The sequence below is a fragment of the Epinephelus moara genome, chromosome 3, assembly GCF_006386435.1.
Source record: "Epinephelus moara isolate mb chromosome 3, YSFRI_EMoa_1.0, whole genome shotgun sequence".
In the NCBI taxonomy this organism is placed as follows: domain Eukaryota; kingdom Metazoa; phylum Chordata; class Actinopteri; order Perciformes; family Serranidae; genus Epinephelus; species Epinephelus moara.
Window position 1 is genome coordinate 30,411,456 of NC_065508.1, and position 24,243 is coordinate 30,435,698.

Below are 24,243 nucleotides of genomic sequence, written 5' to 3' on the forward strand. Positions count from 1 at the left end.
TTGATGCATTTTATGTCTCTGTTTTAGATCATTCTTACCTAGCTGCTAACTCAATTTTATGAGCTAAATAGCTTTTTGTTGGGTGGGAGGGTTGGGTTTTCTCTTTTCTTTTTGTTTTCTGTTTGGATCTTTGTTGTTTTTAACCAATGTGAGGCACTTTGTGTTACTGTTGTAACTGTTGTATTGCACCATTATGTTGCCTCACTGTGCGATATAAAAGGTACGATGGCAATATGGGACAACGGATGTCTCACCTTTAAGCCACCACAGGAGGTAGTATAAACAAACAGCTGGCAGGACAGGACTATCTGCAAGACGGATGTGACGCTTTGATGACGTGTTATATGTGCAACCCACCACGGGAGACTTAAAAAGTAGCTGATAGCAGTTAGCAGCTAACTCGAAGAAGAAGAAAAGCGGCCGAAAATGTCCACTTATTGGGAAAACAATGAGGTCCAGGAGCTTCTTACCCTCCGAGCAGAGGTGGAGATCACCCGCGATATAACAGAGACAGTAAATGATTGTTATTGCCATATTAATTCCATTGTTATTGTTTATAAAGCGCTGCTGACACATATGTTATATGTCACTCTAGAGGCAAATGTTGCTGTTTTACATGTCACACTTCTGTTGATTTCACAATGCTGGCATGCTGTCTAAAATCGCACCCTGGAGCGGAATGATGCGGCCGTTGTTTGGTTATGTGTAAAACTGCAAATGCGGTGAAATGAAGGGACTTTGTAGCAGCTCTGTTGCGTGATCACTGTGTAAAACGGGCTTCTGATACATGACTTTTAAACTGATGTGATGAACTTGTGGTGAGCAAACAGTTTCTCATTTCCATCTTCATTATTTATTTTGACTCTGTGTGTTTGTGTCACCTGATGAATTAAAATCCAGTATTCAGCCTCTTTTATCTCTCTTTTTGGTCTCCACCAACTCCTGAAGGAAATATCTGTCTCTTCAGCTGCTAAATGCTTCACTGTGTTCACCAGCTGGTCTCTGACTGTGTCTGTCTGCTGTTTGCTGCTGAGCAGGAAGTGTACAGTGGGTTTCCAAGAGCTTTTTCTCATTAAGAAATACTTCAACCCCACAAACGACCATTTGTAACCGTGAACGAAGAATCCCAAAACTTAAACTCTTGATGAATTGAAGTCATATTTGAACCAGAGTAAAACTATACCAAAACATCTGTTTACGAACTCTCACTGAATTTGTGCAGTATAATCCAAGTCTCATTTATCCAGTTGTATGCTCAGCACTTTCAACTAATAAGGTCTTATTTTTAGATCAGTGATTTCAATGCCTTTTAAGACTTTTTAAGGATCCACAGGAACCCTGATTTTCATCAATTATTGATTAGAGGAGTCCTGTTCTTTTATCCTACAGATTCAAAATCTGATATTTGAGTTAGGACACACTATAGCACAAATACACCACCGTGCATTGTGTCTCGCTGGGACTCCAAAAAAATACAATTCACTGTGAGTGCAGCGCCAAACACATTGTTGTATGCAAGATGGCTCCTGTTGGTTCCCACCCTCCTGAAGCAGAGATGAGATAACTGATGGATGGGGCTGCTATACCTGCCTGGCTCTGCTGTAGATTTATGGCAGCATGGCTTCATGTCCTGTATAGTAATCCATTTGTGGGCCACTGCATCATTTTCCTGACAGCTGAATCACGGTTCTGTGTGATTGCTCACCTTAGTTTATAGCAAAAAGGCTGGCAACATGAAATCCTGTGCAGAGGCCAGTGACGTTTTTCCTAATGAGAATGTTATATAATGGGGTTACATTTCACCGGCCGGTCCAATCATGTGACACAGAAAGGTGAATTCTGACACAGGTGCTCACAGATCTTTCACTAATGGTTCCTGGGTTTAGTCGTAACAATGAATGGCCGGGCAACCTGGTTTTGGTAAGTGACAGATTCAATTTTTGGTTCACGCCAATTACAAAAAGAGAAGTCTGACTTTATTCAGAGATGGAGTAGAGAAGTCACAGACAGATTGCTGGTTTGGGTCTTTTTACAGGATTAACTGACATTAAGAAAAATGTAGAGCACAAGGTCTGTCCTTAATGTCTAGTGGTGTCGTGCCACTTAAAGTGGCTGTAATGTGATCAAATGACAATGTGAAAGAGGTCACTCATAGTAATGAACCCACCAAGAATTATCAGTTGAATGTGCAGCCTCTCTCAGATTTACGGAGCTTTATCTGTCCGACCCAGTCTCCAGGTCTTGTTCACCAGTGAGGGTAGACTGGACCGTGAGATGGATCAGCGGTTTGATGCAGCGTCTGCAGTGATGCGGGCGTTGCACCAGACCGTCGTGGTGAAGAGGGAGCTGAGCCAGAAGGCAAAGCTTTCAATTTACTGGTCCATCTACGTCCCAACCCTCACCTATGGTCATGAGCTCTGGGTAGTGACCGAAAGAATGAGGTCACAGATACAAGCGGCCGAAATGAGTTTCTTCTGTAGGGTGTCTGGGCTCAGCCTTAGAGATAGGGGGAGAAGCTCGGACATCTGGAGGGAGCTCAGAGTAGAGCTGCTGCTCCTTCACATCGAAAGGAGTCAGTTAAGGTGGTTCAGGCATCTGATCAGGATCCTCCTGGGCGCCTCCCGTTGGAGGTGTTCCAGGTACATCCCACTGGTAGGAGGCCCCGGGACAGACCCAGAACACGCTGGAGGGATTATATATCTCATCTGGCCTGGGAACTCCTCGAAGTCTTCCAGGAGGAGCTGGAAAGTGTTGCTGGGGAGAGGGATGTGTGGAATGCTTTGCTCGACCAGGCTCAGGATAGCGGAGACAACTACACTCATATTTTGTTTCTGGCCGAGATGCTCAGAGCAGAAGATCCACTGTCCGCTAGTTAGATACCACTGTACCCTGGACAACATGGGGCAGTGCAGATTCAACTAAAACTGGCCAAGATTAACCAAGATTTCACAACATGCATAAAAACAGCACAAGTAAATACATAAGTTTCAGTGTATTTTACGCAAGAAGCTTTTCAAACTCGGCACAATGAGAATCAAGGCAGTGGAAATCCACATGCAGAGTGAGAGACACATAACCTACTCTTGTTTCAACCATGCCCAGAAAGAGTTCATTTAATTTAAGGAACATTAAGTTTTTCACCAGAACAAAAAAAAGTCATGTTTTATGTTACAGTAAACGTTTGGGCAGAATTGTCCCTGACCCTCATTGTTGATGTCTGTTTATGTTTTCTTGTTTTGTTTCTCTCCAATTTTGGTTATTGTAAAATTGGTCTTCAATTTCATTCCAAGTGCCATCTCTTCAAATAACTATGTCGGTCAGTGACTCTTCACATCCAAATATGACACGCTAGGTACCCTTCTGCCTCAGTTTTGGACATTCAGGGTAGGTGAGTCAATTTACACTTCTTACATGCATTGTATCTTTTCAAAATACACTAATGTTTTCACAGGAAGTGTATGGATTCTGCTCATTAAATGAATAATCTTTGTCAAATTAAATTTACAAGATAGGTAAAACACCTTTTTTTTAACATCTATTTGCATTTATTTCCTTGTGCACCAAAAGTTTTTAGGTATATGAAAAAAAAACCATCATGGTTTGGTTTAACATTCACATGGGAAGTGAATGGTGAACTACTGGGTGAAAGTCCAGAGTTTGTTGGACCCATCCACCAACAAAATTGAATGTTTAGGTCACAGATCAGGTTACCATTAAATCTGGACCCCCACAACCTTTTCTCCAACACCACCATGAGGTTTAAGATTCCTCTAGTAGATTATCATGAGTTTTCCCTCCACTCTGGGGCCAAAATCTCAACTTTGTGGGAGAAACATTTAAAAAGTAAAAAACTCTTTTAGCAAAGACCAGCAAAATCCTCAGGATTCAACCTCTGGGCACCATGAATGTCTGGACAAAATTTAACCTTAAGTCCATCCATTAGTTGTTGAGAAATTTTAGTCTGGACCATAGCTGTGAATTGACTAATAGTCAGGCTGACATCGGCATCCCTAGAGCCACACTGCAGCTAACTGCAGCTAGCTGTGGCTAAATATACAGGGAACCATAATGGAGGAATGAGAGCAGAACAGTTCTGTACGTATCAAAGAGCTCCAACCAGAAGTTCAAAGTAAAGCTTTCATTATCGAAAATACTACAAGCTTTGAACAAGGCTGATCTGCTATTCCTTCCCTTGCATACAGAACAGTGGAGGTACTGTCTGTGTTCCTGCTACCTTGCAGTCACAGCTTGAACCTGCAGTAATGAAGTATATAAACAGACACTGGTGGTGACAAATCATCCACCTCGAACCCTGACAACAGGGGTGAGAATAGGAGCAGCGGTGTCCTTTCTTCCTGACAGTGAACTGTCACTTGTCATCGCTGTGAGTTGAGATATAGAGTGCAGAGGCAATCTGCTAATGCAGCTCAGTGGAATAATAAGAGTGGGCCGTAAAGTCGAGGGCAGAGTCTCATCAATATAAGTAAGTCGTAACTGAATGCAGGCCTGATGATTCATCCCCTCACCTTATGAAATAGTTTGTATTCACCCATGTTGCTTTTGTTTAAGTGTGGTCCCTTGGAGTCTGATGCTCCACAGCAGGCAGGTTGGCAGGCTGCTGGCAGGGTGTGAGTTCTATATTGAGTGCAACCAGAAACCTATTAATTAGTGCACACAGTAGTTTACTTGCCAGGCCTTGTAGGAACAACTTGAGTTGAGTTCTACCATTACTTGGAGGCGTCCCAAAAGCCTCACACTGTCTCCTGTTGAATACCTGCTGTGCGGAGAACTTCCTGTTCCTGGAACAATAACTGAAAGGACCATATGCTTTCTTCTGTCTTCCACAAAACTCCTACTGTATTATATTTTAGAATAATTCTGACCATTTCCAAAGCAGGCAAGATTAACAATTGTGAGTGTGAATCACACCAATGATTTCCAACACAACTAAGTTTCAAGCATCTGCAAATTGATCTTCATACTTTCCAGAAATGAAAGAACACCAATGGTGGTCTAGAGGGCTGAAAAACGCATTCAAAGGAGAGGGGGAAATATTGAATACTGTGTGTTCAGTAAGTTAGATTCAAAAGACATTTTAGAACTGAGACAGTCCAAACCATGTCTCAAAAAAACTGATCAAAGTACAGCCAATGAATTCAACACCAATCTTTATCAATTTTGGTGTAGAGGCTAAGCCAACGCTTTAAGCCACTGAGATGCTGCATCGATTGATTGTTGCCATGTCTGAAGAATCAGAGTCTGAGTCAAACTTGCCAGTTGAACACTCCGTCCATTTATTTTCCATCACAAACTTGTCAGTGTCCATTGAACTCGAACATGACAAATAAAGGTTACAACCATTTATAGTGGTGGCCGCTTATTACCCTGTGAGACCTGATACCCAATACAACATATACACCATACAGAAAATTATTCATGCATACTCTGCTCCTACAGTGGGGCTAAACTTGGTCCTGGATGGATCACTCAATGTGATGTGTCAGGGGTCCCCTTGCCTTCACCTGCAAAAAGTCACCCAAAGAGACACGTACTGACCAGGGAAAATACAAAAGAAGTGCGGTAGAGTTCAGTTCAGTTCAGTATGCTTTTTTTTCCATTCCCACTGTGAAAAGTTGTGGATGGTACCAATAGAACCGTTCCTTACCGTTATCATGTTTGATCCCCCCTCTGTTGGGTTACCTAGCACACAGATCTGGTACTAAAAGGTGGAGCTGTGAACACTGCAGTCTGATTGGTCAGTAGAGGACGGTCACTCTGCTCAGGGCTGAGTTGTGTCTGGTTTTGAGGCTCATGTAACCACTGTTCATACTGTGGAGCGTTTTATTAGTAAACTGTAACTATAAAATGAAAGGATGTTTTGCTGCCTCTCACTGAGAAGGACTAAATGCACAAAGCTGCAATTTTTAAATATCTCATGGAGAGAGACTCTCACTGCAGCCTGTTCTATTTTGTTCTGAAAATGTCGGCGTGCAGCCTCGTTCTGTGGACGATAAACCAGGTGCACACTTCCATCTGTGTCACCGCTGATGAGGAAATACAGCGAGTGCTGGACGGAGCAGTGAGTGACAACAACCCCGCCCACATTTATGAGGACTGTTTGCAGTGGAAACACTAAACAGACCGAGTCTGAAGGGTTACTGTTGGTTCCAAAGGTACTGAAAGGGTTTGGTGGAAACGGGGCTACATTGTCATGACTTCAAACTATCTAATTTCATGTTTATTTGTCATCCCTTTGTTTCCTGTTTTATTTTGGTAACCACTGTCTCGTCACGTTTCAGATCCCACATCCTGTCAAGTTTCCCTCCTTTGTGATTACTTGCCCCGCCCTAATGCGTTTCACCTGTCTCACTGTCTTCCTTGTCTTTGTTTATTTAAGTCCCTGTCTTCTCTGTTTGTTGTCAGGTTGTCTTTACTCTTGAGTTCCAGCGTTTCCCTAGTGTTCCTTATGAGTGTGTTTTTGACCGTTTTTTGCCTTTTGATAACCCTTTTTGCTTGTCGTATTGGATACCTTTGCCTGTATAACTGACAACCTGTGTACCGACCTGAGCCTGATTGAAGACCTTAAAGTTTTATCCAAGTCTGTGAATCTGCTTTGTGAGTCCATTATCAGATTCTGCTTGACACATATCTTTGTTGTTTAACCTTTGACTGAAAAATCCTTCCATCAGATTAAAAACACACATTATGTGAAGCTTACTGATGTTTGTATCTAAGTATGTGTGTTCGTTTTTGTTGTTATTAGCCTCCAAACAGATCATGGCTCTGTCCGTCAGCTGCATCTCAACCTGTTGGATCCAACATAGCTAACGCTACCTGCTACTGACAGGAAGTGTTGCGTTAAGAAGAAATAATTATATTTTTTCATGTCTGTGACAGATTAAGACATCAAAGCTGTAGTGAAAGGTGGTATAATGTCAGTATGATCATCTAAAGGCCATTTTCAGAGTCTATTTTTTGCTGAAACTGCGCATGTCATGCAGAAAAAATCAACCCGATCTCACTCTGAAGTCGTTGAAATCTGGCACTTGGTCAGTGACCTCCGGCAGCAGACACCGGCGATAAAAGCTGACCTTTCACATTGGCATAATACACGACTGGTCAGCGTTATTTTTTAACGACGCAGGATGGTGTCCAGGGAAAACATAGCCAGAAAACAACGAAAGTTAAGGTGGAAGAAGTCCGAGTAGGGCAGGCGGGAGGGGCGGTGGATGAGCCCAACAACCACTGACCTTCACCCAGGAAGCTGGTGTTCACTTCCCATATGATTGTAAAGCAAAACCCTGGTCTTTTTTTTTTTTTTTAAACTCAACCTCTTGCTTTTGTTACCTTAATCTAACCACATGCATGTGTTAGCTAAACGTAACCACGTGTGTTTGGTGTTTAAAGAAAAAACGTGAAATCACAGTGCAATGAAGTACATTTATTTTGAAAGAGACTGTATGCAAATTGTACACTTTGTGTGAAAATGGATGTGTATTTTGAAAAGACACAATGCATGTAACAGGCTGGAGTTGACACGGCGTCCCAGAACGTCAACAACAAATGCACCCAGGAGAGTCCATGACCAAGCAGTGATTTGTGACGAGGCTGGAGTGTGAATGTGTTATCTTGAAAGCTGTCACTGACATCATAACCTTAACTTCTTTCATATTTTCCTTGGTACCCACCAGGAGGAGATGTAAAATTACCACAAAGACAAAAAATGACTACAAAGAGACACAAAAGACCACAAAGAGATGCAAAACAGCTGCAAAGAGACAAAAAGGGACTCTCAACGACAAAGAAAAGGAAAATAAAGAGGCTAAACAACTATGAAATCTTTGTGTCTTGTTCCATATCTGTGCCCAGGGGCCTGTTTCCTTATAATCCACCCATGCTGGGGATGGCACTCAGGGACAGGCCTGGTGGGACAATAAATCAATGTTGAAGTAAGTAAGTAAGTAAAACTTTATGTATTAAATACTTTTCAAAACCAGGCCTTTATGCACTTGGAAGCACAAAAGCTCACCTGATCTTCCTATTAGATGTGGCCCCATTTAAATACTTATCCTAACTGAAGACCAGTTTCCTGAGGCGACACACACCATACACACAACCATATTAATGCTATAATAAACAGTCTCAGAGGACCTAATCCACTCACTGGCCAGCCATCGTCCCTTGCAAAGTTTATCTGCAGCACCGAGGAGCAGAACCCCGTGGGACAACAAAACCCTGAAAACTGGCCTCATTAATTCTAAATGAGGCTATACACAATAACTAGGCTATTCCCAGAGCAAACTTAAGTCACACAAAAGTCTCTCCCTCTGTCTCTCTCTTTCCAATGCAGCCCCATATGTGTGACAATAAAAAACTGCAGTCCTTTTTCATCTATCCCCGGCTAATAATCTCCATCATCTCATCCATTCCTAGCAACTGACCTCTGTCCATTTAGCTGTTGCCCGTCATCCATTCGTACTGACCTCTATCATTCCTCACCACCTCTACTGACCCCCAGCCACCAACCTACATTCAATACTAACCACTTATTTTTGACCTTCATCCTTTCCTCCATCCATGTACACTGATCAGCCAAAACATTAAAACCACTGGCAGGTGAAGTGATTGATCATCTTGTTACAGTGCAATATTCCATTGGGAAACCTTGGGTCCTGGCATTCATGTGGATGCTGCTTGACATGCTCCACCCACCCAAACACCGTTGCAGGCCAAGTAAACCCCCTTATGGCAACAGCACTTGTCGATGGCAGTGACCCCCCACCAGCAGGACAGTGCACCATGCCATATCACAAAAACTGCTCAGGAATGACCCGAGGAATGGGACAAAGAGCTCAAGGTGTCGATTTTGCTTTAAAATACCCCAGATCCCAATCTGATTGAACATTTAAGGCACATGCTTTTACCCCAGAGGTACCCCCGATCCACGGTGGGTCCTCCTTGGACCGGACTTGGCTCTGACCTGTCAAGGCATAAACACAGGACCTCTAGAGGGTGTCCTATAATGTCTGGCACCAACGCCTTGGCTTCAGATCTTTTGGGTCCTGTGGATTGTGAGGTGGGGTAACAGCACGTCCCACCGATGTTTGATCAGACTGGGAATTGGGGAATTGTCAGTGGTTTTAATGTTCTGGTTGATCGGTGTATGTTCTAGCCGTGCTTGTTCATTCATTCCTTGCCAGTGATCGCCATTGATTTCTAGCAACTGAAACTCATACATTTCTAGCAACCCATCACTATTAACTTCATTGCCTTCCTCCATCCATTCCTAGCTACTCACTGCTATTAAACTATATCCCTTCTCAGCCACTGACCTCCTTGTATTCCAAGACACTGACCAAACTTGGCCCTGCTGATCTCCATCCTCTCCAAGCCACTTATCTCCCTCCATCCTTAGCGACGTACTACCACTGATCTGCACCTATTCATCCATCTATTCCTCGCTCTGACCTCCACTGATTCCTAGCAACTGACCTCCATCCTTTCCAGACCGACTGACCTTCCTTGATTCCTATCCATCGTCTTCCATCAATTTCTCTCCACTGACCTCCTTCCATCCCTTCCTACAGAGTACCACTGACCCCCATCTGACGTCCACAAATTCATCCATCTCTATCTGCCAATATCCATCTGTTTTCCACTGACGTCCATCCATCCCTAGTCCCTAGTCACTCACATCCATTATTTGCCACTGACAGGAAGTTTCTTCCCTCATCCTATCTTATCAACATGAGGTGTTTCACCTCCCCACCCCCAAGAAATATAATTTAACTCCACCTTAAGCAGATGGAAATGTGTCTCACAGCCAGATCAAACGGACAGATGGAAGTAAATACTGTAATTATATCTGGTTATGACCAACGGTGGAAAAAAACGGAATCTGTTCTCAGTCGCTTGGAGTAGAAATCCTCATCTCATTATTACAGAATGCTGCTCCTTTCATTTTTATGCTGTAAACATGTATGATTTTCCGAACCCAATCTATAAATTGCTCCGATGGAAATGTACATTTGAAAGTAGAATTCATTAGTCATCTTTCGTTGACTTACTTCCAATTTCCCCGCGAAGATAAATGGTTTCATTCTGTTGCACTTATGCCAATGAGATAAGATAGACGACGGGCAGTCTGTCAGTGCATCTTCCAGGGGGCTGGAGCCTTGCCAAAGACTGCTTCATATTCCCAGGCCTTTTCTTGCTGGGGACAATTAGGAACATGGTGTCCTGGTACCTGGCCAACACTGACTGATGCTGATTCACTTCCACTGACCTCCAATAAGACAGGCTGTGGCGCCATTATGGGGAGATGTTGAGATTAAGGGTGGTACCTCTATGGATAACCTTCATGTCAATAAATCAAATTGAGAGATTGATGGGGTCCATGTGGGAGACTTTCTATATGCAGTGGGTCTGATTCTGTATTCAGTGGACAGTGTTTGCACTATATACGGTTCCTATATGAGCAGTGATTCTTAATGGGTCCTTATGCAGGGGACCCAAACGCTATGGATCTCCCTTAGGAAGGTCATTTGTCTCATGACGTAAATGGGTGATGTAATGAAAATCCATCCAAACATTTGCATATATATGTAGAGTGAATGATGGCAATGAGTATTAGGATTGTTATGATAGTCAACGAGTCACAACTGTTAAAGGTTACTGACACATTCAAAGGATTAACATAATGTAAGTATTTATTTATAAACTTAGAATATTACATATTTTCCTTTGATAAGGCAGATTATATGAACTCCAGAAAGATGATGTTACTGTAAAACATTCCAGCTCTCATAATGGCATACATTTACAGTGAATTCATATCATAATAAATGACACAGAATTTCTATTAGGCCCACGATGATACAATATGAAGGATTAAGAAAGAAAAAAACAAAAGGACGGGCTTGAACTGAAACCGATCCTCAGTTTATTACATGTCAGAGAATACATTATAAATACTCAAAAATGAAAATACTATATCAGCGCTAAAACTTACTATCTGACACATTTTTTTTAAAAAAAATCTTATGTGCAATACTACGGCAAAAAAGTCTTGCATCCTGTCAGGCTAACTAGAGCTATATGTCTACCAGACATTGGAGGACAGTACTTTAGGCAAATATGCTAAGTCACTTAATTGAAGGAAAAAATACTACGCAAACAAATAAGCCATTTTTCTACAGCCTATATGCAGCTTTGCACTGCCTAACAGCACCACAACATCCATTATAGTCTAACTACATACTGGTAGTGTGTCAGAGAGACATGCCAAGGAAGATCAGCGAGCCATTATGGTCTGTGTTGTGTCACCAACTCTTAATAATTCAACACAACCGTGTGTCACATCCCAGGGAGGATTTAAAGTTTAAACATCTTTGAGGTTTAAACAACGTTTTAGGCTGAGGAAGAGGAGGAGGTCCAAAAGTCAAAGCAGGCAAATACTTTATACAGTGCCATAAGGAATTGGTTGGCTAAATACTAGTGTATTAGGAGGGTGTGTGGCCACATAGCTAACCTATGCCACTGTAGATCTACCTCTATTCTGCTCAGTATTCTGCGTTAATGTTTCTAAGTCATCTACAAGCAGCAGAGATGGGTGTGGGAGTTCTTTGTGCCTTATTGCTTTTCCTGTTTATTCCACAGTCTCATTCCCTGAAGTTGCACCAAGTTAACAGTCAAGAGGAACTGTCTCGTGCAGCGCCTGTTCGCCCTCCGCCACCTCCGTGGCGTCCCCGCTCTCAGGCTCCGCGCTCTGGCACGAAAGCTTCTCCTCACATCTCACCGGCCGGACGATGACGCACGGCCTCGCGGGCTCCCCGCTCGCCCCGGCACCGCGCGCGGGGCTGCGACTGTCGCGCTCGTATTCCTCCTGCGCGCGCTGGATCTTCCTATTCCGGAGCTTCCTCTTGTGGAAGTGGAACGTTGCCAGGGAAACGAGGATGATCCCCACGAGCACGGCCACCAGCACGAGGAGCGCGAGGGTGGAGGAGAACGGCGGAAAAAAGCTCAGCTGCTCCGCGCAGGTGCCGTTATTGGCCTGGAAAACCCCGTGACAGCGGTGCAGCGGCACCGACAGTCCCGAGGCCTCAGAGGTTCTGGCTGACATCCGGTCCACCTTTCCCGGCCGCTCTTGTCTCTCTGACCCCAGTACCCTTCGTGCTCTCCGGGCTCAGCGCGGTGACACCGGCCCGCGCATGTGGTTACCTGCACCGAAAAGAAGACACATGAGAGCCGCTCCTCCAGCTCCTCCAGAGGAGACTGCCCATCAGAACAAACCCGCCCACCAGCCCTTGTTAACCGGTCCAGGCTTCATCAATAAGACCACTATCAAACATATACCTGGCCAGTGAGCACCATTTCACACTACATCAGTGTTAGATTAAAGCTGCCAGCCCTCACAGAGCGTGTGCTCAGTTAGAAACACGGACGCTACTGTGCATATAAAATGGGGTAGAAGTCGGGACAATACATCATCTATTGTAATGTGTAGGCCTACAAGATTTAGCCAAACTGAAGCCATCCTTTCCTGCACTCCACGCAGCAGCGTTTCTAATGTCCAAGGATAATGTCTGCATTTGTTGCATCTCAAGTCAAATAAATTCAAATAAAGGCAATTCTTACCTGATGAAATTGTCAGTGCGGGGAACAGTCCGTGAGGTGAGAGCTGAGATGAGTAAATGGGAGAACAGGATCACGGTGACGCATTTCATACAATGAGATGCTGCTGCTGCCGCTGAGCTCCGATCACTCAGGACGCTTTGATTGCCGCAATCCGCTCAGTCTGCATCCAGGGCAGCGCTTCCACAGCTAAACACTATAAGTAACGGGGGGGAATCCCTCAGTGTGCATCAGAGTGGGTTTTGAAAATGCGATTAGAAAAAAGCTGTGGTCTGGTTTTTCCTAGAAAAGCGTCCCTTCATCCGGTCATCCGCTGCTCCACTCAGCATCTGAATGAAGAGCTGCAGCTGCATTAAAGGTCCCGTATAGTCAGCTGGCAGGGCTGTGGGTTTTTTTTCCTCTTCAGATTATGTATTACAAACACCAGAGTGCCTTTGTTCCACTCTGATCTCTACATTAACAAATGCTTATTCACTTCACAACTGAATCAAATCATGAATAAAGTCAGAGAGTTTTAATATTAGAGCCTGATCGGTAAGCACACGCATTCCTGAGGGTGTGGTCAGTCAAATGCTGCATGATTTGAAGCGTTTAACCCTTATTATAATGGTTGTAAATAATGTCCAGCTGCCATTCGTTCATTTGGGCCACATTAAGTCAAGGTATGTGTCAATTATTTGCCTTTTTCCAGAATCTTAGAGAAGAAAAGTTGGCATGAAGCACATGTTCTTGGGCATCTACTTCAGTTTCAGAGGTACTGTGGAATATGTGCATGGTATACACAGGTGTGGATTTCAGGGGGGACACAGGGGACACGTCCCCCTTGTAAGAGCCACTTAAGTACATATTTATGTTTGTTAAAAATGTCTGTGTTTATATGACATATATAGGTTCTGCTATTATTTAAGTTTACACAACCATTTCTGTATATTGGACCTCGTCACGTATTGACATTTGGTCATGGACTTTCCACGTCCTCATACGACATCCAAGGTACCCTGGGTGTGTTGGTTGTTGACGTTCTGGGACGCCGTGTCAACTTATGTCTGTTACATGCATTGTCTTCTTTCAAAATACACTTCTGTTTTCACAGGAAATATACAGTTTGCATACAGTCTCTTTCAAAATAAACGCACTACATCAGCGTGACACCATGAATTTTGGTTTGTGGTTAGGCTTAGGAAAAAAAAAACAGGGTTCGGCTTTACAGTCATATGGGGAGCAAACACCAACCTCTCGGGTGAAAGTCAGTGGTTGTTGGACACATCCATCCCCCCCCCTCCTATATGCCCTGTCCTATCTGTCAGCTTCTTTCGTCAGTGTCTGACACCAGAAGTAACTGACCAAGTGCTAGATTTCAGCGACTTCAGAGTGAGATGGAGTTGATATTTTTGCCACGTGTGACGTGTGATTTCAGCAAAAAATAGACTCTGAAAATGGTCTTTTGCTGATCATATTGACACCTTATACCACCTTTCACTACAGTTTCGATGTCATTACCTCGCACCGACATGAAAAAATACAATTCTTCCTTTAACTCAACACTTCCTGTCTCTGTTTCAAAATAAAAGCCCTCTGACAGTGTTTCTGTGGACAGAATCCCTTCATTTGTTAACACAAGGCTTTTTATTGTGAAATATTTGAAGGATCGTGTTGTTGACAATGCAGAGGCTTGCACGACTCCATAAATTAGTGGAGTGTCGGCTCTTAATTATGAAAATACAGTAGTTATAGCAGAGTCCCAGCAGCAACACAGTTTGTGTGAACATGGAACACGTACAAGCTGTAGCAGTCCAGCGAGATTGCGGTCACGGGCTGCTCACCCAGGCAGCGTGTTTTGGGTGTTAAACCGTTAATCGATGCAGAAAAGGCACAAACTGGTGCATAACAATCAATCAGAATGCAGGAAATACGTGTTTGATGCTCAAAATTGTCTGGCAGACGACCCCCAGACCCCCCATCTCAAATGTGCCCCCCACAATGTTGACAGGAAACCAACGCCCATGATGGGGAACAGCCGTGTACTATATTTATCACAACTGTGGAGCTAAAAATTTCTTGCATTTTTAATTAAGCCAGTCTAAATACTGCCTCTATGTCCATTAAACACACTGACAGCTGTATCTGCAGGGGACCCGTGGCTGCAGTCAGTTCCAGGGGCAAACGTTTGATATAATAAATGCTGTTAATATAATATTACTTAAGTTTTATGTCAGCCTAAAGCAGCCAGCACTTCACACAATCTTAGCTTTTATTGAACACCGTTCAAAATCACTTCAGAGTCTGAAAAGTCAGCAGTGATGTTGCCACTTCCCCATCTCCACACAGACTTCCTTCCTGACCAAATTTGGATTTTCTGGCTCGCTGATGGTGATGAGTAATGAGCCCAAATCACTTAGATAACTGGTGATCTTAATAGACTCAGTGCAGTTATGAAATTCAGCAAGGAAATGTTCTAGATAAAAAGCCCCAATATAACTGTCGAGCACTTGATTTCACATTAAAACAACTCCTGAATAATACACACAACACCCTCACTTTTACTTTTGGTGAGGAGATTAAATATTTTACAAAAAAAGTCACTTAAAGTAAACATGGGCCCATCGAGCACAGTTCCAGGGGCCCAAAGTGTCAGGGGCCCCTCTGGCCTTCATCTGAAAAATGTCTCTCAAATTATCGACCAGGATTGGAGTCATTTTAAGGTACGTCCTCACCATGTTTGTTTTCCAAAACCGAACCTCTGTTACTTTACATTAATTATGTAACTGTATGTTAAGGACGTAACGTCATTCGTGAGGTGCAAAATCATAGGATATCAATTCCCCAGATCCCAACCTGATCAAGTATTCAAGGGACGTGCCAGTACCCAAGGGTTACCCCTGATCCATGGTGGGGCTCTCTTGGATCGGACTTGGCTCCAACATGTCAAGGCATGGACCAGGCTCTTCTCGCAAATTTTTCATATGTTTTCCTATGAAAAGCAGTGCACCCAAGTTCATACATATCCCACGTTTTTTTGAAAGGCTGTGATCACGTGACCAATGCACTGAAAGCAGTAAACAAAGAAGCAGTCCCGAGCGCTTGTGACGAGCCACATTGGGGTGGTGAATGAGTCACCAAAAAAACAGACTTTCACCTGGGACTTTGCCCTGGAGTCGTGTGTTCGGATCCATGTGAACTTTGAGTGAATGTTGAGTTATTTTAAGGTTTGTCCTCACCATGTTTCTTTTCCTAAACCTAACCACAGTAGCTTTCTTGCCTCAATCGAACCTCCATCACTTTACATTGTAACTGTACATTAAGGACATAATGTAATTTGTGAGGTGCAAATTTGTAGGATATCAATTCCCCAGATCCAATCTGATCAAGCATTCGTGGAACGTGCCAGTACCTCAGAGGTACCCCTGATCCACGGTGTCCTTGGATCAGACTTGGCTCTGACATGTCAAGGCATGGACCAGGCTGTTCTCAAAAATTTTTTGTATGTTTTCCTTCGAAAAGCATTGCACTCAAATTACTCCCACCAAAGGCTGCAATTAAGTGACTGATGCACTGACAAAAAAAGCCAGACTTTCACCGGGGACTTTCCCCTGGAGTCGTGTGTTCGGATCCATGTGAACTTTGAGTGAACGTTGAGTCATTTTAAGGTTTGTCCTCACCATGTTTCTTTTCCTAACCTAACCACAGTAACTTTATTGCCTAAACCAAACCTCTATAACTTTACGTTAAAGGCGTAACTGTACATTAAGGACGTTACGTTACTCGTGAGGCACAATTTCACAAAAAACAGACTTTCTCCTGGAGTCACGGGTTCGTATCCTTGTGAACTTTGAATCATTTTTAGGTGCATCCTCACTATGTTTCTTTTCCTAAACCTAACCACAGTAACTTTACATTAATATCATAACTGTACGTTGAGGGCGTAACGTCATACATGAGGGTGAGGCACAAATTCATAGGATATCATATGAACCGTTCTGAGAATAAGCTGAGTTAACACAATGAAACGGGAAAAAAACACAAAGGGATGCAAAGAAACTGCAAAGATACACAAAATAACTACAAAAACAACCACAAAGAGACACAAAATCACTAAAATGGGACAAAAAAATGACCAAAGTAAACACAAAATTACCCCAAAGACCCACATAACCACAAAAAAGATGCTTAACGACTAAAGAAAGACGGAAAACAATCTTAAAAGAATCCACAGGGGACGTCGGTGGCTTAGTGGTAGAGCAGGCGCCCCATGTACAAGGCTGTTGCCGCAGCGGCCCGGGTTCAACTCCAGCCTGTAGCCCTTTGCTGCATGTCTCTCCCTCGCTCTCTCTCTCTTCCCCCTTCACACTTCACTATCCCATCAATTAAAGGCAAAAACTGCCCATAAAAAAAAAAAGAATCAACAGGTTCAGCTTTAAAAAAAAAAAAAGTAATGAAACAATTTACATGCATCTTTATAAGTAGTTACAACTCTGGTATTATTAGGTAAATCCTTTGATTGTTTTTATTTATAGTCTGAGATACTTTGTTTTGACCTTGACAAGTCTATGTAAGTTAAACCAACTTAATATTAATCCAAAAGTTGTGGTGATATTTAGCGTTCAAATTAATTTATTTAAGCTATTATAACATGTTTTAATTCCATCCTACTCAGAAATGTCCATGGAAATTGTTACTTTATTTTGTTTCAGTATGTGATTTCACTCGAATCATGATAAATAACACATTTCAGTTCCAGCAGCAACAACAAAAATAGAGTCAAAACCACCACAAAGTCAATGTGTCTTGCTCCTGTGTAGGAGAGGTGGGGGTCCTTTTGCATATCTGTGCCCAGGGGCCCATTGTCTCGTAATCCACCCATGGAAGTAAGTTAGAAAACCACCAATTTAGACCTCCACCAGATCGAGTTCAGCTCCTCCCTGACTGGAAGATTGCTGCAGGCTATGTGACATATACTCCAAATATAGAAGTGTGGGTGAAGGAGAGCGCAGCGCGGAGATGTTTCTACAATGAGGCCACACCTTGACCTACCTTAAAGCATTGTGGAAACATACTGTACTTTCCCAGACAAAAAAAATCATTTTCCATTTTGTGCTGTTATGACTGATCGTGTCTGCAGCACCAAAGTATCTTGGTGTCATACAGCTGATGTTCTGCAGCCCAGTTCCACACTACATACTAATTCTGAGTAGGTTTCAGTATGTAGTGTGTTCACACTGGAAAAGTGGTAAAATATGCAAACTAAAAAAAGGCAGATTTTTGAGTGTGGTGTTGATTGATGACTCTATTTTCTCACTATGCATTGCACAGATGAAAAGGAGGGCATGCTCACAGCTGTAAAACAAAACAAAATTTGGACAGAGATAAAACAGCTGAATGAACACAGCAGAAAACAAACCAAAATAAAAACAATTAATCTTTTTTTGTGTCTATTTGTGAAGTTTAAAGGTCCAGTATGTGAATTTAGGTTGATATTTTAGCAGGGCATATGTTTTCTTTGGTGTATAATCACCTAAAAATTATTATTGTGTTTTTGTTACCTTAAAATGAGCTGTTTATATCTACGCAGGGAGCGGGTCTTCGCCTACCGAGATCGCCATGTTGCACCGCCACGTTTCTACAGCAGCCCAGAACAGACAAACTAAGCACTGGCTCTAGACAGGGATATTCACTTCTATGCATCGGCCACTATAGTCAGCAAACCCTCCATGACAAGAATGTTGCGAAAACATTTATTTTTTTGTACCATGAAACAGCTTCATTCAGTGTTTTTACTTGTTTTAATAACTAGGTGCATTTATTTTGGAGAGGAAGAGACCTCTGTGGATAATTCAGCTCCCAGAAAAAATCTCCTGAACATCTGCATCTTAAGTCATCAGAGAAAAAGTTGAGCCCACATTAGCAGTTGCTGGGCTGGCGGCCTGTCTGCGACGTGCCAAACAGTGTAGGAGAAACACCGATTTGTAACGTGAAACTGTTATATTCATTGTTTTTACCAGTTTTATACCACCTGGTCCGTTTGTTTTGGAGAGGAAGAGACTTCTGTGGATAATTTGTCTAAAAACCTCCTAAACAACAAACTCTGAAGAAATCCGAACTGTTTCAGCTGGTTGCAATGTGCAATCCTCTCCACTAGGTGCCACTAAATCCCCCTAAATCCTACACACTGTTCCTTTAATTGGTAGTAACCTTTTAACTCATCTGACCCGGAGTCATTAACCACCCAGTAGTGTGCCAGCTGACATTCCTGGTAGATTCTTTTGAAACGTGAACACCTTATTTCTAATGATTGCTGCTGCAGTAACCTTCCAAAGCAGTGAAATCCTTCCTAATAATATAATTAACCACAATGTAGGGTTTTGGCTTCTGATAATCTTTCAAACTCATGGATCTGTTACTCAAATTTGAATTCCAGGATCAAGTTGCATCATCTTGCAAGCACCTGATGCTGACAAAAACACTGAACACCCACTAAAGGCCTGCCGTGGCATTCAGTGATCCAAAGTATTGTCCACGATGCTCAGCAGCTTGAGCGCCTCTTTGACACCTCCACCAGAGATGCACCTCCCACCTCCAGGATGAAGCCAGCCTTCCTGATATTGATGTTGATTTTATTGGTGTCAGTTGCTCTCAGTCTGCTGCCACAGCATACAGAGGAAGACACAGACCACCAGAGAGTGATCAACTCTGTTGTCAGACAAGCGCGTCAATACTGAACGATTTTACAAAACCCTGGATTACGTTCAATAATTAGTTTATTTTTTTTAAATTTCAGCAGTTACAGAGCAACACTTTCATTGATTTGGAGTTGTGTCTCTGGCCACCTGGTCATTATAAGTCCAAAATGTACTCTTCTTTTAGCTCTTTTAGTTCTGGCTGCCACAACAAAAAAACAGACAAGCTCAGATTAAGACCCAGACACACCAAACTGACTTCAGAGAACTAGCGGTGTCACAAACTGACAGCTGTGTCACCTGTGTCTCAACCAAAAAGTTGTACATGAACACACTGCAAAGACCACAGCCGATGGCCAATCAGCATGTACATTCTGCACGTGCGTGACAGAAAATAACTCTCCACACCAGCAGATGGCTATAGTTTGTATTCGTCATTCAAAAGGGAAACAGGAAGACTGTATTGATGCTAGTTGGCCAGTTAGCACATACACAACACAATCCAGTGTTGAAGGAACAGAGCATATTTACCGTGCGCCAGTGAATGACAACACAAATCACCTGGAAACATTTCTGCTGAAGAGCTCAATGGCTAAAGAAAAATAATCTTACCTGATGTAACAAGTTTGTTTTATTCTCACTTCCTCTTGACTTTAGCTTTTTGTTTACTTTCCTCACTTCTGTTTCACATCGGGTGAAAATTGGTGGTTGTTGGACCCATTCACCAGCCCTCCCACCTTTCCTACTCAGAGTTTCGCCCCCTTTACTTACGCTGTTGTCCTGCCGTGTTTCCCCCTGCCCAACATGAAAGGACAGCTTTTTTGTTGGTGTCTGATACCCAGAAGTCACTGACCAAGCGCCGGCATTTATCAATTTCAGAGCAAGACCGGGTTGGTTTGCTAATACTCTTAACATTGCATAGAGCTCCTCTAATTATTTGTATTTCTTATTCCCACTAATTAATGATTTTAAGCCACATTACTTATGTGTGTGTTTTAACTGTGTTTACATACTGTATGTCTCTATCTTTATACAATCCACATAGTGTTTGTTGCTGTAAATTTCATGGTAGCTCATGCAGCATATTGTGCTTCCACCTGGAATGAAATGTGCTATACAAATACAGTTTTGCTTGCATGCTTGGTTGTTAATGTAAAAATATTGATTATATCACTTAAAAGTAAGGGAAACATCATGGCTACAGTAAACGAGAAAGTCATGTTGTGTGATAAGATGGGAACATTGGCTCTGAGCTTTGGCGTTGGATTGTAAATCAGGAGATGTAGGATTGTTTAATATGGATATAATTCTCCAGGGTACTGGGCTGGGATGATAAAACATCTGCAGCCTGATACTGTGGACATTGAACAAGCAGAGCCTTTACAGGAAGTAGTCGGCTCTGAGCAGCACTTTTTGTTCAGGGCCTCGGTGCTGTCCAGGGGGACTCCCAGGTACTAGTAGTCATCACCTCCTTTGAAGGAGGCAGAGAACAGGGGAGTCTTGTCTCTCCTGAAGTCCACCACTAACTGCAGGTGGTTCAGCCCACACACCACTCCACAGTCCCGTCCACAACACCTCTGTATTCAGCCTCTTGGTCCCTGCTGACAAACACCACACCAGCAGAGTCATCGGAGAGCTGAGAAAACACTGTGTGTAATATCTGAAGTCTGTGAAGAGTGAACATGCAGGACTGTCCCCTGTGGGGTGTTTGTTTCGTCATCGCTGTTGTCCTCACAGCCTTTCTTTGATCTAACTTTAAATCATCTCAACAGTCCTATGAAAACTGAAAAAGAAAGACATTGGTTAGTCTAAGACTGAACTTTTTTCTTGTTTATTGATATTTTTTCCAAAAACAGAACAGATAGACGACACAATAATATTTTGTCAGTACAATGGTGATAAAGCAAAGGAGAAAATAGTGAGTACAATAGAGACATAGAAAATCAGGACAGGACTGACAGAGGTGCCACAACCCAAAAACAACAGTACACAAATAAGAACATAAAATGAATTAATACTGAAATTAAAAAAAGGCAGCACAGTGGTATAGTGTTTAGCACTGTCGCCTCACAGCAAGAGGGTTCCTGGTTTGAGCCCCAGGGTCAGGGAACCCTTCTGTACCTTTTCATTGTGGGTGGGACAAATGCACATGTTCTAAATACTGAAGGGGATGTGTCTCCTACGTCCCCCTGAAATCTCCACCGATGCCTTAAAATTTATGTTAGAATGGATTTTTAATCCGAAATAATCTACCATTTCAAAAGACTGCATTTTAGAGCCTCCATTAAAGCAGACTGTGTAGCAGCATGATGTGTACTAACAGGTAAAAGCAAAGAAGAAGTCTCTGTGCCGTTTTGTGTTGGTACCACAGAGCGTTTAAGATTCTCACAGTAATTTCCTACTTGTGGACATGCTCCATCACCAGCGGGGCTCCATGAAAAATGAATGCCCTCGGAGGGAGAGAGGGTCCCTGGATGATGAACACACTGAAGATGAGTGCATACTGAAAGATTTATACAACTATTCATGCACAGTTTAAGGCCTGGCATATGTTTTAGGGCTGTTAAATGGAGAGTGATTATAGCACTTATTTTAATATTCATACAGGTCCGCTCAGTTTTACGGGTCAGACTGACCCACATTAGACAAGAGACCCGACTCCAACCACAGAGGAGCCACTTAATCTTCAAATAAATGGAATAACTTATAAAAAAAATTCCAAGCCAAAGCTTTTTTTGGGGCCCTGGAGGTCGACTTAAACTAAAAAAAAAAAAGATTTAAAAACAGGCAATGTAAAAAAAAAAAGCAGTTGTATTTTCTGGAAAGAGTCAAGGCCTCTTCAAACAGATGATGTTGCACCAAGTCTATCTTTGTAGTCAGTCATGAGTTGTAGAAATGGAGATAATGGTGCACACATTCAGACCGCCTCTCTTTGAAGGCTTTCATGCTGTCGTACACACAAAAAGTGACAGTGCGGCTGTGTGAAGAATGAAAAAAAAAGAGCTTGAGAGAGAAGTTTAAACCCTGTCCAATTTCACACCTCTGCACACTGCGTGCCACCTGCCCGTCACCAAGCAGCAGTTGGTTTATTGGTGCTTTTCCGCGGCCTGCTGAGACTGGAAACGAGGTTGATGAGAGAGTGAACCACAACAGTGAAGCTGTGGGCTGTAAAACCAAAATGATGAGCTGAGACACGCTGAAACGCTGATATGGTGAAGTTAGCAAACAGCAGCTGATATACACATCCAGTAGTTACACAGCAACGTTATTATTCATTTGGAGTTGTGTTTCTGGTCGCCTGGTGAGAGCAAGTCCCATTTTCACTCTCTTCCAAGCTCTGTGTTTTGTCTCCACCTTGTTTTGGTTTTATAAAAAACTACAATGAGCTGAAAGATGCTGAAACACTCTGGGTTTGTTAGTACAAGCAACATTTTTCACATTATACATAAGCCCCATTTACGCAGAGATGGTGCCTTTGCGTTTTTACACAGAACCAAACAACATCATGCTGCTGCTGCAGTGTATAATTTAAGAGAGCATGCTGGCATCGCAGAAGCAAAAGAGGCATGAAGGAGAATGGAGAATAAGGAGCTCGGAGACCTCGTTATTTTCAGCTGCTGTGAGTTAGCTGCTAACTGCTAGCGGCTACATTCTGCAGTATACTAATTTATTCTCATCAGCACCTCTTGAATGTATTAGGGATGTTCCTGGTGACTAAAATCCCTGTCAACTAAATGAAAACTTTAATTAAGACTAGTTGACTAATCTAAAAAAGGAGAACACTCATTTTATGGTGAATGTGCTCCAGCCTCGAGGTTATCATTTTGCGTCTTGGTACGGTGTTTTCAGGCTCAAAATATTCAATTAACTTCCTGAGGCCTTTACCTTCAACAAAGTTAAGTGGAAGCATACCTTGCGAGGTCGTTGTCGTGATGAGCTGCGTTATCTTCTCAGACCAGGTGGGATCACAGCGACTCCGGGTGAATGATGTCAATTTGGACTGAGTGTGGCGAGCACCGCTGGCAGCAGCAGCCGTCGTTCTGTGCAGGTTAAAATACAAATGCTTGAGTTGAATGTGGATGTGCATTTCTCCAGTGGAGTGATTATATGCCAGTTTTTTCTGACACGGCCTACATGCTACCTTGTTTTCATTTTCTCGATCAAAGTACTGCCAAACCGTGCTGGTTTTGTGAGAGGGCATCTCTCCAAATTCCCACCATGCTGTTTTATAACTCCACAGGGAGGGGTACTGCTGTCTGATGGCTCTGTAGCCCCCACCAGTGGTGGGTGGCTGCATGACAGTTAAGCAGCCTTGTACATGAATAAAACACTAATTGGTTTAACCGACTAATATTTCTGGTACTGACTAGCGAGGGGGCGGACGTTCAATCATTTAGACAAATAAATGGTGTGGCAATCCACAAATGGCATCCCTAGAATGAAATATCGACTTAACATATAATAAACATCAGTGGCGTAAGGTAGTTACGATGGGCCCAAGTCCACACTATCATGCACACATTGTCTCATCACATGATCAGAGACTTCACATTGGATAACATCAGTATACATATTACCCAGCAATCATCATTGCATATCTGTGATATGTGAGAAAATAAGAAATTATTAATTTAATTTAACAATTTTAATAGCTGATTTATAGTTTATAGAATATAAACTCCTGGCGCTATTGCTACCTCTCTTTCCAGCTCAGAGGTGACACAACTATAACCCCCACATTCCATGATTGCACCTTTTAAACAGAACGGCGAGCATCATTACGGTGTAACATTCCCGCCTTGAAGCGGCAGTGTCAGAGGGGCTATAGTGACCATGGTCGCCATCCTTGTGTTTCCCTCCTTTCTTTAGTGCCCGCCTACTCAAGCTGTGTCTTGTTGCTGTGATTAGTTCTCAGTGTGTATGTGTGTTTTTTCTT

At 42.8% G+C, this 24,243-nt stretch overlaps 1 protein-coding gene across 1 annotated transcript; it reads right to left on the bottom strand.

The window, feature by feature from the left end:
- Window positions 1–10,686: 10,686 nt before the first annotated feature.
- LOC126388369 (uncharacterized protein C11orf87 homolog) lies at window positions 10,687–13,162 on the bottom strand. The gene is made up of 2 exons (XM_050041478.1): window positions 12,637–13,162; window positions 10,687–12,219 (listed from the first exon to the last, which is right to left on the bottom strand). The coding sequence occupies exon 2, from the start codon at window positions 12,119–12,121 to the stop codon at window positions 11,684–11,686; it is 438 nt and encodes a 145-aa protein (XP_049897435.1). The 5' UTR covers window positions 12,122–12,219; window positions 12,637–13,162; the 3' UTR covers window positions 10,687–11,683.
- Between the last annotated feature and the right edge of the window lie 11,081 nt (window positions 13,163–24,243).